At 46.1% G+C, this 15316-nt stretch overlaps 1 protein-coding gene across 2 annotated transcripts in view; it reads left to right on the forward strand.

Moving 5' to 3' along the window:
• The window catches only part of Tbc1d30 (TBC1 domain family member 30), an 86540-nt gene extending 72053 nt beyond the window's left edge, over nucleotides 1-14487 (forward strand). For both annotated transcript variants that reach the window (XM_029542571.1, XM_021204836.1), the window contains 3 exons: nucleotides 2051-2190; nucleotides 5675-5881; nucleotides 10686-14487. In XM_029542571.1, the coding sequence (XP_029398431.1) occupies nucleotides 2051-2190; nucleotides 5675-5881; nucleotides 10686-11485 (1147 nt within the window). In that variant the 3' untranslated portion in view covers nucleotides 11486-14487. The remainder of the gene's footprint in view (nucleotides 1-2050; nucleotides 2191-5674; nucleotides 5882-10685) is intronic.
• Nucleotides 14488-15316: the final 829 nt, after the last annotated feature.

The following is a 15316-nucleotide window of genomic DNA, read 5'->3' on the forward strand; positions in this document are numbered from 1 at the left end:
CCCCCTCCTCCCACATACACACATGCACACATGTACACACATATGGACAAGTACATTGAGAATCTAGGATGGGAAAAATTGCCTGAGAAGATCAAAATCAATGGTCATGACCCAGTGAAGTAGTTAGGAAAGAGCTGCTCCTCACACCACATATTCGGGATGAATTCAATCTGGATTAAAATGGTAAGTGGCAAAGAAGGAAAGAAGGAAAGAAGGAAAGAAAGAAAGAGGTCTACTTAGCATAAGAAAATTTGAAAGACCCCCCCCCCACACACACACTTCTTTGGAATGGAGGAAGACTTAGTACCTGACTAAACAGTTCAGAAATGGAGAGGAAAGTATTAGATTTATATACATTAAAAGATTTTCTTACATGACCTAAACCAAAAAAAAAAAGAAAAAGAAAAGAACAGCCCCTCTATAACCAGACTTGAGAACATTTGAACATTTGCAGAAATACATTTTTTAACTTCTGCAAGATAGAGACTAATGTCTCTAATATATAGACTTCCTAAAAATTAATCAAAGCTGGACCCCATGCTAATCAAAGCGTGGGGACAAGCAGGTAGGGCTACTCTGTTAGCACTAAGCGAAATCCAGCTTAAAACAGTCGATTCTCTTTTGTATGTTGGCCTGTCCTGACCTGTCCGAGGGGCATAAATCCATATGCTTGGTAATGTTCTCTGTTGATAAGGCTGAGAAGGCGTTTTGTTTTATTTTGTTTTGTTTTAAATGGAGTTCCATTTCATGTGCAACAATGTGTAGTGTTTGAATCAGGTTAATATTTACCCTCTGATAGTTTTCTAAAAATACATTTTTATTTGTTGTGAGGATTCCCTTCATGTGTATATGTATTTGTGCGTGTGTGTGTGTGTGCATGTGTGTGCGTGTGTGTGCGTGTGTGTGTGTGTGCATGTGTGTGCATGTGTGTGTGTATTTAAATCATATCCACCTCTCTCGCCCTCCTCCAGCTTCCCTTGGCAGCCAAAAGTCCCTTCCCAATGTAATGGCCTCTCTTTTTCGGTCACCCTCTGGGTTTGATTAGTGCCCGTATGCACATGGGTGTGGGGTCAGCCATCTGAGCAATGGCAATCGGTGATTACATGCTCGGAGAAAAATGGCTCTCCATGCTTCAGCGCTCATTAGCTGCCTGTAGCTCTTCAGCACGGGGTGGGAACTCATGAGCTCTTCCCCCACCTATGCTGGAATTTGGACTGGCTTGACCTTGTGCAGGAAACCACAGATGCTGTGAGCTCAAGGATGTAATGGCCACCTCATGTCCAGAGGACAGCAGCATTTCACAGTGCTCCTCCCATCCTGAGGCGACCCCCATCCTGCGGCGCCCCTCCCATCCTCCGCTGCTTACATTTCTTTCTGTCCCCATTTGTTCCGTCCCCAAGTTTTGACTTGAACACCCAGAATTCACTTCTTCTGAGCTCTCAGAGCATGTTAATTGCTGCCCAGAGTAAAATGAAACTTCTATGACCATGGTTGAGAGCAGCATACATCAGTGGGCATAAACATAAATATTTAGAAAGCTGTTTGACAGTGTGACCACTTAATAACATCTTTTTGTGATTAAAAGTGCAGAGGTATATGTGTGTGTATGTGTGTGTGTGTGTGTATGTGTGTGTATCTGTATATGTACATATAGTCATATTTATATAAAAATCCACAGTTATGTCTCTTTATCTATACATAGATAACTAGAGAATACAAAAGAAATTGCTAATAAAGTTTACCCATGGCAATTAGATGGGACGAGACCCAGAAAAAAATTGGCAAAGAAGAGTGAGAATTTTACAAATCTCATACACACACACACACACACACACACATACACACATACACGCACACAGAGACACAGTCACACACACATGAATATACACACACATGCACGTACACATGCACACACATACATACATATGTACACACGTGCACAGAGAGACTCGCACACACAGTCACACACACCATTTAAATCTTGTGACTCTTAATTCTTTAAAAAATTGATATTTTCACTATTTCTTTTCCTTCCTTTATGCTTCCCAAGGCGACACAGTAAGGCCAGAGATAGTGACGATGAGAACGGCCCAGATGATGAGGATGCTGTCGCGAGTGCCATGGGGTGCCTTGGACCGCTCAGTGGGCTCCTGGCACCTGAACTGCAGAAGTACCAAAAGCAGATTAAAGGTAAAGAGGGGCCTCCTTCAGATCCCGATAGAGTTGGTTCTCTCAAGCTGCTAGAATCTACCCGTAGCCTTGGGCTCCTACTGCTTGGACCAGTTCTTCAAAGCAGCAGAGCAAGTTTGCTTCCTCTACCTGACATCTCTCAAGCCCTTGAGAATGGCTTGCACATCTCCTAAGGCTCTCTTAAAGACCTGTATTTAGAACTGCCCGCCTGCCTGCTTGCCCTCACCTGTGCCCACCTGTGCCTACCCATCCTCTCTCTTTCCCCTCTCTCCCACATCCTCTCTCTCTCACGCTGAGCCTAGAGCCTCACTCAAGCTAGGGAAGGGCTTACTCACTGAGCTATGTTGCCAGCCCTCTTAAAGAGCTCATTTCTCATAAGGTAGGATTATAGACCTTTTGGTAGTCTATGAATCCACTCTAGAAGTTCTATGATTTGGTATCGTCTCTGTTAAATGTGGTGCTCTAGATCAATAACCACACTTTATTTCCCTCATAAAGAGAAGTGATTTCCTCTGGGCTGTACAGTCTAACGAGCTTTTAGATGCAGCCTGTGGTTTCCCCACTGGGTCCCTTCCTGTTTTGGGTGGCATCTCTGACTTAGAATATTTAGTCTGCTTCTTCTAATTAAGAGGCCGATTCTCTTGTCCACAGAGGACAGAAACGTGCATTCAGAGACAGACACATAGCCCCTCTGCATGATCTGTACCTCCTACCAGCTTTGATATCTTGACATTAATGAGCCATCTGATCAAATTTTGTTTGTTGTTGTTTATTACTTAAAAGGTGGCTGCTGGTACTGCTTTTTGGTTGTGGTAGTTTTGAGTGTACTACCAAAGCCTGGACTTGTTTTGGGATTGCTTGAAGCAGTCTTTGTCTTACTTACATTTCCACTGTTACGATAAGACACCACCATGACCAAGGCAACTCATAGAAGAATGAGTTTTTTTGGACTTACAGTTTCAGAGGGTTGAGTCCATGACCATCATGGCAGGGAGCATGGCAGGCAGGCAGGCAGGCAGGCAGGCAGGCAGGCAGGCAGGCATGGTGCTGGAGCAGTAGCCAAGAGCTTACATGCTGAGGTAAGCACAAGGCAGAGAGCACATGGGGACTGATCTTTTGAAAGCTCAGAGCCCTCCCCCTCTCCAGCAGGCCACACCTCCTAATCCTTCTGAAACAGCTCTACCAGCTGGAGATCCGTTATTCAAATATAATGAGCCTCCTATGGGGCCCTTCTCATCCAAACCACCTCAGTCTCATACATCCTGAGCATTACCTCCTCCTTCCAAGTGCCGGGGCTACGGGCATGCACCACCACGAGGGGCTTACATGATGCTGGGGATTGACCACGCTTTGTGCATGCTAGGCAAACACGGTACCAAGTGAGTTACATGCCCAGATTCCACCTGCTTAAAGACTGGGCTCATATATAGAAATTCGTTGCATTGGATAGACTTTGAGTCTGCTTAATTCTGGTGTATGTTTTTATGTATGTCCAAGTTTTCTTTTTTATAATGAAGTTTGTAAAATTATAAGAAGTTCCACTGGGGAGTGAGGAAGGCTGGGTTCACACTGCTTTATGCCTGCCCCCCCTCTCTCTGTGTGTGTGTCTGTGATACATACTCTCCTCTCAGCTTTTAAAAGAAGCTTTGAAAATCTCAGTCCAACGAGGTTCCTTTGATTTATGTAATACCTTCTATTCCCTTTCTTGCCTGAATTTCAGCTTTTAGGTTTTTAGACATGGAATCATTTATTAATGTTCAAGTTTTTAAAAGAGATTTATTTATTATGTATACAGTATTCTCCTTAAGATTTATTTATTTTATGTATATGAGCACATTGTTGCTCTCTTCAAACATACCAGAAGAAGGCATCAGAAGCCATTACAGATGGTTGTGAGGCACCATGTGGTTGCTGGGATTTGAACTCAGGACCTCTGGAAGAGCAGCCAGTGCTCTTAACCTCTGAGACATCTCTCCAGCTCCAATGTGAAAGGTTTTTTTGTTTTTGTTTTTTTTAATATTTCATTATTTTGCTATGTAGCTTTTTATTGGCCCTTCTTTTAATGATTTATTTTACTGATGCGTGTGAATATACATGTTTGAGTGCCTATGTACATATGTGTGTGGATGCTTGTATGTCTGCAGAGGCCAGAAGAGGGTGGTCAGATCTCTTGATGCTGGAGTTACACGTGTTTGTGGGTCGCTGAGCTATATAATGGGTTCTGAGGTCTGAACTCTTGTCCTTACCATTACAGAACAGCTGTCCCTAAACACTGACTCATCCATCCCCTAATCCCAGTGCTAAGGGTTTTGAGTCTATGGTCTTAGCCTCTGGTCAGTTTTTCTTTCTGTGCAATTATAGACCAGGGTAGACATCACTTTCTCATAAATAGTGCTTTTTAGTGATTTTGTTCAACTTACCCATTCTTTTAATTCTCTTCTGTTTGGAGAAGTGATTTTCAGTAACACATGCAGCAAATTTACAAGATGCCCAGGTTTTCCTGGGAGACGTTCCCAGCAGACATTAGCTGAGCTGAAATCTCTTGTCTTTCATTGGTTCCCGGGCTCAGTTTCATGGAGTACCTTAGAGAAGTCTGCTTTTCTCTGTTCTCCTCTAGACAGCCTGTGAATGCACATACTTACCAGAGCAAGGGTTTCTGGTACTTGGGTGCGACCTAACACCCATCACAGATAATCGGAAAATGCTTGATAAGTGTGCAAATTGATCGGCTTCGTGTGGCACAGTGGTCCAGGTCTCATACATTTATAGAATATGTTACTTCTTAAAAACGTAATGAAAATGTCTACAAATGGTTAATACATTCCTACGCAGATGAGAGGATGTTCATACAGTAGCAATCTTGGGACCTCTTGGTACTATATTTTTCTGAGGGCTTTTTAGGAAGTGGCATTGATTTTTTTAAAAAAATATTTTATTTATTATTTTATGTATACGAGTACACTATAGCTGTACAGATGGTTGTGAGCCTTCATGTGGTTGTTGAGAACTGAATTTGGGACCTCTGCTTGCTCTCGTCGGCCCTGCTCACTCCGGTCAATCCTGCTCACTGGTCAGTCCCCCTTGCTCCAGCCCAAAGATTTAGCTGTCTTCAGACACACCATAACATGGATGGTTGTTAGCCACCATGTGGTTACTGGGATTTGAACTCAGGACCTTTNGAAGAGCAGTCAGTGATCTTACCCACTGAGTCATCTTGCCAGCCCAGCGTTGATTTTTAATTGGAGATAGTTGGTTGTATGTCTATATCATGAAAAAAGTGCCCACAAAATCAGGGAGCCACAGGGCTCTTTTCAGACCCACAGGCTCACTAGGGAATGCAGAAGCAAATCGAAGCCAGTACTAGGTAAATCCCAGGGACGGTTTCCTAGATTGGAATTTCTTGCAGGTTAAGACCGGCTGTAGGGTAGTTGGTTCCCATTTGCTCAGGTCCCCTCTGCTGACTTTGTTCCTTCCCTGGGTACAGAAGCAACTGAGGAACAGACCCCGAGATCAAACAACATCGCAGAGCTGAGCCCGGGAGCGATCAATTCTTGTCGGAGTGAGTACCACGCAGCGTTTAACAGTATGATGATGGAGCGGATGACCACGGACATCAACGCCCTGAAGCGACAGTACTCCCGAATTAGGAAGAAGCAGCAGCAGCAGCTCCATCAGGTGTACATAAGGGCAGGTAAGGGGATGCTCCCATCAGTGCGAACGCCATCCCAGCACGTCCAGGGGCCCTAGGATGGCCTCAGAACTCATATTACTGGGGCAGATACCCCACACAAGCAAAGGAAGGGATCAGTTTGTCTCATAGGATGGCTCACTGTCCATCATGGAGGGGAAAGCAAGGTGGTGAGAGGGGTTGTAGGGGGTGGGGGTGGGGCAGCAGGATGTGAGGCAGCTGTCATGCTGCGCCCACGGTCAGGGAACAGAGAGAGCCGAGAGAGGTGAGTGTTGATATCCAGCTCACTTTCTATCTTTCCTCCTTTTTTATTCACTCCAAGACCCCACGGGGTGAGGCTGCTCATGTTCAGGGTGAGCCTTCCTTCCTCTTGGGACACCTCACAGATATGCCCAGAGGTGTATCTCCCAGGCAATTCGGGGTCTAGTTGACAGTGAAGATTAGCCATGGAGTCATGCACTGGTGTCCAACAGTAGCCTATCCAGAACCTCATTTTCTACTTTATTTTATCAGGATCTAAAGAAGAACAGGACCTTGGTTTCTTAGGTCCCGAGGAACAGGCCGTGGATGGTATCATACCTTACTTACTGTGTGTGCTTGCAGAGAGGGATTTACAAATGATTAAAATGTGGCCGAGCTGTACAATCCTTGGACTTGAGAAACCTTAGAAATTCAAGCGTGTGGGCCAGGGAGATGACAGAGGGGGGAGTGTTTCTGCATAGGCCCCCTGACCTGAGCTCAGCACTACAGGGGAATGACTCAGAAAGCTCACCTCTGACCTGTGAGTGTGTGCAATGTCCACATATGTCTGCATTTATGTGAACATGTACATGCAAACAAATAGGAAGACAAGGAAGCATTTGAAAGTGGGATGTGGTCATCTGTGCACTTGTAAGTTAAGTCAGGTAGTAATTTAACAGCTACTGTGACCACGGAAGTCGGGAGACAGGAAAATGGAATCTTGTGTCTCACCGATAAGCTAGCTCTGGAATCTTGGGCCTGTATGAGGAGAACAACTGTCATTCGGTGGAAATGCTCTTTTCCAAGGGTTGTCAAGCTGCTTCTTCACCTGTATAATCTCCCAAATCAAGGGAACAATCCACCTTGCTGTTTAATATATGTTGATTGGGGAGTGAGTCTCCTGTTCCTAATGAAAATGTTTGCCTGTCCAGAGTTCACAAAAAACCCCACAAATTTGGCAAATGACTTCAGAGCATGTGACTGATCTTGGACAAAAACTGAAAAAAAAATTGGAAAAAAAAATCAGAAAAAAAAAAAGGAAATTTTGAAGGCTCTCACTCCACTTTGAGTCAGTAAGAAAGCAGTCATGGAGGAAACTCACAATGACAACGTTTTAGCTTTCAAAACACTGGCCCGCATATTTCCTCACTTTGTCCTTCAGTCTCCCAGGAAGGGTTAGCAGGTTAGCATTTGTCGGGGTTTACAGCAATTGTGAGTGGTCAGGCCAGGGTGAGAGCCAGGGCAACTTTCATCTTTTGTGTAGCTGTTTTTCAGAAGCATGTTTGAGAGAAAGGTGATCGGATTTGCTGGGTTTTCAGTTGGTCCAGTGGCTTGCTCTTTAGTCAGGAATCAGCAAACTAAGGTCACAGAACAAATCCTGCCCAGTGCTTGTTTATAGAGTTTGTTTGTTTTGATAAAGTTTTATTGGAACACAGATATTCCCATTTATTTACACCTTGGTTAAGGCTGCTTAATGCTACAGCGGTTAAAAGATTTACAGTCTAGAAAGTCTGCTGTTCCCTTCTAGAGCCCCCTTTGTTGTCCTTAAATAAGGAGAGATTGCTGCTCAGAGGCAAAGTTACAGAGCGTTGGCTCTTTAATTTTAGGCTGCCTGGACAGTCATTTAGAGGTTGGCTGAAGTTCAGAAAGCGTTTCAGCACGTTTGCTGATGTTGCTTCAGCCTCTGGGTGGGGCCTGAACTTTGAGTAGCAAGGTTTTAGAGGAGGTGGCAGCAGATGAGATTAAATATCTGAGTTACCTTTAAGGCACAGTAAAGATTTCAGCTTCTGAGAATGGAAGGGGTGTTAGGAATAGTACTTTAGGTACCAGATTCCCAGGGCAGGGAGGGCCTGAGGTCCCAGATTCCTAGGGTAGGGAGGGCCTGAGGTCCCAGATTGCCAGGATAGGGAGGGCCTGAGGTCCCAGATTGCCAGGGTAGGGAGGGCCTGAGGTCCCAGATTGCCAGGGTAGGGAGGGCCTGAGGTCCCAGATTGCCAGGGTAGGGAGGGCCTGAGGTCCCAGATTCCCAGGGTAGGGAGGGCCTGAGGTCCTAGATTCCCAGGGTAGGGAGGGCCTGAGGTCCCAGATTCCTAGGGTAGAAAGGACACAAAGTCAAGGTCTTTAAGGCCTGAGAGCTCCTGTTTCCTTGGGCAGATTAGGAGAAATGCTGTTTGCAGTGAGTATGGGGAAAGTGTTGAGAACAAGAAGGAACATGAGGGAGAGTAATTAAGATTTGGATAAATCGTTGAAGGGTCTGAGAAGAGAGAAAAGGAGGAAAGATTGGTGACATCAAGGTCCCAATGGAACACGAAGTCAGGGACTGGAAGGGCCAGGATTCCAAAAAGAGAATGTAGGGCTTATATCTGGGGTTGGAGCTTCTCTGGGGTGTGGCAAAGGCATAGGAATGCTGGCACGCATGGTGGTTAGTGCGGCTGTGGTTCAGCTGAGCAGCACATATGGAGAACATTTAGTTGGCAATTTAAGGATGGACGAGGGGATATGAGAAACTAGGGCAACCAGGAGGCAGGCGCCTAGGAGAGAGGGAGAGGGAGAGGGAGAGGGACAGACAGACAGACACACAGAGAGAGAATGTGTGTATTGATGGCAAGGTTCAGGACAGGGCAGTGGAGGGACAGGAACCATCAGAATAGGCAATGGGCATGTCCATACCAAGATCCCTAAATTCACTGAGGGAGAGGGCAGCATATGAGGTGGAGATGTGAATAACACTTTCAGTGAGACTGAGGTGTGACTGGAAGGAAATGATTAGAGTTGAAGAGGGTGGAGGGAAGTTGGCTAGACAGCACAGGCGTCAGGGAGGGCGAGCTTTGCTCACATGGAGAGACTTCTCCTCTGTGCTTCTGGCCATTGCCCTCATTTCTGGGGCTCGTGGTGTTAAATGCTAGACCATAGATAGGGATCTGGTCACAGCCTCAGGAGGAGGAAGCCAGCAAGCCATTACTGCCCCCAGAACATTGCTGTTCTAATTGCTTTTTGGCTTCCAAAGCCCACTGAGCTGAGGGCATAGTTTTCGTACTCAGGGCCAGGCACTGGGTCAGCGTGAGCTCACTGGGTTTGTTCCACACTGTGTAGTGTGTCACTTTCCTGCATCTTGGTGTTCAATGGCTCATAACTCATGTCCTTAGAGTGTATTGTATTGTTTTAAATTTTTTTCAAAGATTGTCTAGATAACCTGACCTCTAAGGTGGCTTTTCAGAGACAAACTCTGTAAAAATCATTAGGATATCTGAGTTTTCTTTAGGAACGCATGGCACCAGCAAAGTCTCTGCTCCATTTTGGGTCTGCACTGGATTTTTCAAAACTGAGAGGAACAGTGAAGGGGCAAAACTGTCCATAACCGAGAGGAACAGTGAAGGGGCAAAACTGACCATAACCGAGAGGAACAGTGAAGGGGCAAAACTGACCATAACCGAGAGGAACAGTGTGAGGGGAAAACTGACCATAACCGAGAGGGACAGTGAAGGGGCAAAACTGACCATAACCGAGAGGAACAGTGTGAAGGGGCAAAACTGACCATAACCGAGAGGAACAGTGTGGGGGGGCAAAACTGACCATAACCGAGAGGAACAGTGAAGGGGCAAAACTGACCATAACCGAGAGGAACAGTGTGAGGGGCAAAACTGACCATAACCGAGAGGAACTGTGTGAAGGGGCAAAACTGACCATAACCGAGAGGAACAGTGTGGGGGCAAAACTGACCATAACCGAGAGGAACTGTGAAGGGGCAAAACTGACCATAACCGAGAGGAACAGTGTGGGGGGGCAAAACTGACCATAACCGAGAGGGACAGTGTAAGGGGGCAAAACTGACCATAACCGAGAGGAACTGTGAAGGGGCAAAACTGACCATAACCGAGAGGAACAGTGAGGGGGGGCAGCTGATTTTGGTTTGTGGGTCATGAGGTTTCAGGCTGTGGTCGGTTGGTCCCTCATTCCTGTGACCTGAGATGGCCAGGAAGAGGAAGAGGAAGGAGGAGGAGGAAGAGGAGGAAGAGGAGGAGGAGGAGGAGGAGGAGGAGGAGGAGGTGGTGGTGGTGATAGTCATGGTAGAGAAAAACTCATGGCTCTGCAGCCAGGAAGCAGAGGCACAGGGAAAGAGACTGGGAAGAAGATACACCCTTCGGTGGCACCGCTTCCCCTATGACCCACTTCTACAGGGTCACCTTTAACCACCTCCAAAGAGTTGATGCAATTTTAAATTCTGTGAGGAACGATTACCTCATGATGTTAGGTCAACGTCATGATGATATATCATCAGTGACTGAGTCTGGGGGCAGCTGTGGAGCAAGCCTTCCATACATGAGCCCTCTGTGGGAATATACCCATTTAAACCATAATGTATCAGTCCACAGCGCTCTCTTATCTGAAGAGGGTGGGACTGGGTATCCCAGGCACTAGGGTTTGATTTGATTCGGTTTCTACTGTCCTCAGTCACATGTTTCTGTCAGCATCCCGGAAGCTTTTGGGGAAAAGATTTGGGGGAAGAAACGCTCAGTGAGACTGCCGTTAAGACAGATGTGTTTCTGACTTTCAACCTTTCTTTCAGACAAAGGGCCAGTGACCAGTATCCTCCCATCGCAGGCAAATAGTTCTCCAGTGATCAACCATCTTCTTCTAGGGAGAAAGATGAAAATTACAAACAGAGCAGCCAAGAATGCAGTGATCCACGTGCCAGGCCATCCAGGAGGGAAAATATCTCCGGTCCCCTATGAAGACATTAAGACAAAGCTCAACTCTCCATGGCGGACTCACATCCGAGTCCACAAAAAGAACATGCCAAGGGCCAAGAGTCACCTGGGCTGCGGAGACACCATAGGGCTGATAGAAGAACAGAGTGAAGGCTGTAAGGCCAGTGGCCTGGGGGCAGCCGAGGAGTTTCCCTCCAGTTGTGCAGTAACAGCTCACAGTGAAGGCAGCAGCGGTGATGGTGACGGGGGCGGTGGCACTCCGAGGACAATCGAAGGGCAGTCTCCGGAGCCAGTATTTGGGGATGCTGACGTTGATGTGGCTGCAGTTCAGGTGAAATTAGAAGCCTTGGAACTGAACCAAAGGGATGCCACGGTAGAAACTGAGCCCAAGGTGCACTTCCCTTGCCAGCGGCATACTTCAGAGTTAGCCGATGCCCCTGGAGAAAACCAGACTGCCAACAAACCTCTCGCAGGAACCAACTCTAAAACCCCCATCTTCAGTCCCTTTCCTAGTGTCAAGCCACTGCGAAAGTCAGCCACGGCCAGGAATTTGGGGTTATATGGCCCCACAGAAAGAACCCCAAACATGCACTTCCCTCAGATGAGCAGGGGCTTCAGCAAGTCGGGCATTGGGAACAGCAGCACCAAGAAGCGATGACACCTCGAAGTGGCTCAGTGTCTAGACTCACATGGCAGGGCAGCCAAAGCACTCTAGCTACACCCTTCCTGTTTCATTTGTCCAGTAAGAATGAACTGAGAGGTTCAGAGCTGAGCACCATCAGCCCCATCCAAATGGGAATCGGGAATCGGAAGTTCCATGGTGGGAACCAGATGGGACCTTTGCCCATCTGCTGGGTAAAGTGGATTCTTGTGACTCAATAAATCTTGTGCTTCTCAAGTATGGAGTTTCCCCAATCTTCCTTATGAGCTCTTTAGGAAAGACCATCTGTAGACTGTTAAGCCCTCTTCTGGCCTTCTCAGGGCCTTTTTGGATCCCTGAAACAACACATTCCCTGACCTTTCTGTCCTCTGGAGGTCACTAATACTCAAGCATGAAGGAACACCAGCTTGCTAGAACTAAAACCGTAGAAATTAAGTTTTTTAGTTGCAAAAAACTTCCTGATGTTCCTCTTTCTGCTCTGTTGGGGAGGGGAGGGAGTTTGTGTGTGTATGAGCAAGAGTGTCTGTGTGTGCTTGGGTGAGCATGTGTGTGTATGTGTATGTATATGTGTGAGTGAGTGCACCTACACGTGGGTATACTTTAATACCTGTCTTCAGATTCTTTTTTATTTATATGCTAAAGCATAGCAAAAATGTCAAGATAGTCGCTCTTTAACTTTCTATTTCTACCTGAAAAAGAAAACCTTTAAATAAGTTGAAATTGAAGTTAATAACCAAATTGAAGACCATATGCAGAGACATATGTGGGCTATGCATAAGCAACTGCTCTGAAAGGTTTGCTGATTTCCACCTTTCTGGAGGCTCATTTTTTTTTCTCACAAGGACTCGATGGGACTCCAGCATCCTCTGAACGTGGTTCTGATAGCTACCAGCTCTCTCTCCACTGCAGATGCACAGCTCAAAACCAGAATACCGCGCCATGACTGTTACTTGAATTTTGTGGTTTCGGGTTGCAGTACTTTGTTACTTAAACACTGCCTTTCTCTGGAGAAGGCCCTCTCCCCCCAACGGTCGTTCTGCTGTTCCGTTCCTGCCCTGGTCCCAGCAGATCAGAGCGCATCTCTTGTCTCTTCTATGCAGTTGGGAACTCTGAGCCACACAGGCTAAGTGGCACTTCAGTAACTCAAGGTAAATAATCCAGTGTTTCACAGGAGCTATATTTCTTCTAGTACGATAAGCTGGTTTATTGCTCTTCGTCCATGTGCACTGACTGACTACAGAGATTGTGTGAGCCAAGACTAGGAAGCCATTTAATACACAGCCTCCTGATTCAAAGGCTCACTCTCTAGCTGGTATAGAGTCCCGGAATGGTGTTCACAGAATGAGTTGTGAAACTGCCTCACCATGAAAATTTAGTTCCTTTTCAACATGCTTCATGTGTCTATCCTTTGGATAAATGAAGGGCTCTCCACTCCGTCTCCACCATCATTAGCAGAATACAGTGGCATCTTTACCTTCGTTCCCCAGAGCCTTTGGCAGTCCTCGAAGGAACTCTGTTGAAGCCGTCAGTGTTGGTTGGAGAGAGAGCTGCTTTGCTATTTCTGAAACCAGAGCTGGTTTCAGAAGGTTTTTACAATGAGAAGTACTCATTTTTAAAAATTAGATAGAGTGGAGTTGTGTGGGCTCTTTTGAATGAAAAACCACTACAGGAATGACACATTTAATCCCCCACATGGTATTTTTACCCCAAAGGACTGGAAGATGTAATAGCTAATAAGTTGTTACAGTTTGGACCTGGAGTTCTGTCTGAAGTTAGCAGGCCACTTCCTCTGCCTGTAGGGAAGGCTGTGGGGGGTTGCGTGGCCTTACTTTGCATGCCACCCCCAGATGATTCGACCCACTGTTTCCCAAAGTTAAGCACAAAAAAAGAATTTCTTTTATCTACTAAACTTCATTCACAATGACCACCTCATTATCATTTTTTCTCTTGATCATTTCAATTAAGCATCTCTCCCTTACACACACACACACACACACACACACACACACACACACACACACTGACTTGAATAGAACATGGCTCTCTCTTCACCAAGATCCCTGGCTCCTGAGGGTCTTGGTGTTTGGAGGGAGGAGATGGGTAATTAGGTGGGGTTGTCTACCAACTGTTCTCTCAGGATCTCTTCCCACTATGTTTTGAGAAAGAGCCAGATGAGACAGCACAGGGTACGGGCCGAGTATTGGTTGAACGAATAGCTGGAAGGATATTTTTGTGTGTGTGTGGTAAAAATGACCATTTCAATTTAGGAAACCCAACAGATTCCTGTTAAAGCTCTCTGTACTGATAACGTGCATGCATTGTACCGGGTAATCACAATGTGAACTGATGGATTTCTGAGCCTTGCCACTTAGAGACCAAGGACTCTGTAATAGCCTCCCCTCCCCCTCCCCAGCATGTACAAAGGGGCGGTTATGACTAGCCGTTTTCCCCACCTGTTGGACACCGTATGCAAACACCAGAAGAACTTAATAGCTGCAGTTTATTTCCGAGTCTGCCTGTACCCTTTCAGCACTTTTCTGGAAGTCAACTGCACCTCAGTCCTCTCCAAAAAGATCTAGATCTAAACCTAGTTTGTAATGTCGATCTATGGCTGTAACTGTTTGGAACAATGTTCTCTCTCTCTTTTGTCTAGTTCTGATCACAGAGATATATGCATAAAGATTCTCACTGTTGTGTTGGCGGTGTCATTTCCTGTCTGAGGGTGTGCAGGAAGCACAGCGTTCCTTCCTCCTCCTCATTTCTCAGCGCTCTCTCCTGATTCCCGCTTGACCACAGGACTGAGGGAAGCTCCTTTAGGTTCCAGAGCTGTTTATTCCTGCTCTTACCACTGGGTGCACTTGCCCAGAAGGGGGCAGAAGAACAGGCTCCTGAATAGAAGTGGGCAGGGAGGGAGAGATCATACATATGTGGTGTACATATAAGTTGACCGTTAGACCTACTCTTTTACTTTGTTTACTAAAAGAAAACAATAATATAAATTTACTTCTTGGTCTTTCAAAAACTCCGCCCGGACGGAGAGCTAGGGTCACGTGTTCAGCGGCTTGCGCCTCTCCACATAGATTCTTATGTAATTGCCAACCTACTTCTGTCGCCACCTACAGCAGTCCTTTGAAGCAGCATTTCTAATACGTCATTTTCCCTAGTTAGAAAAGTAGCATGTTTTAGAACCTTTCAACAACACAAGGGTTCATTCATGTTCCGCCGTGGATCTTTTTTTTTTTTTTTTTTTCAGGAAGCACGCATGTGTGTGTTTGTTTCTCACAGCTTCCGGGGGTCGAACTCAGGTTGCCAGGCTTCCATAAATAAGATTTAGAGACTATAGAAATAATTGAAATGGGGGTGGAGGGGTGGAGTGAGCATTTGGATCATAGCAATGGAAGCTTCTGTTTCCCAAATGAGATAGTTCATTAAATTCAGCAACATCTGTGGCCAGGAGCCTCTGCTTTAAAGCTATGGATGGGACATGGGACGTGTTTGTGGATGATAGCTCACTGATAACGGTGGCTTGTGCCCCCCCCCCCCATGCTGGGGAATGGATGGGGTCTGGCATCAGCTCCCATGTAGGACACTGAGTATCTTGGCCCCACTGTCATAACAAGTGATCACAAACTGGGTGGCTTTGTCAATAGATAGCTTTGGAGTTCTAGGGACTGGAGGTCCAAGGTGAAGATATTAGTAGGTTTGGTGTTCAGTCAAGAAGCACCCTCTTCCTAGTTTGTAGGTGAACAGGTGTGTGTGTGTGTGTGTGTGTGTGTGTGTGCAGAGGGGGGCATTGCTCACCCATGTTCTATCATATTGCTGCCTGGG

The sequence above is a fragment of the Mus pahari genome, chromosome 9 (assembly GCF_900095145.1).
Source record: "Mus pahari chromosome 9, PAHARI_EIJ_v1.1, whole genome shotgun sequence".
Classification (NCBI taxonomy): Eukaryota; Metazoa; Chordata; class Mammalia; order Rodentia; family Muridae; genus Mus; species Mus pahari.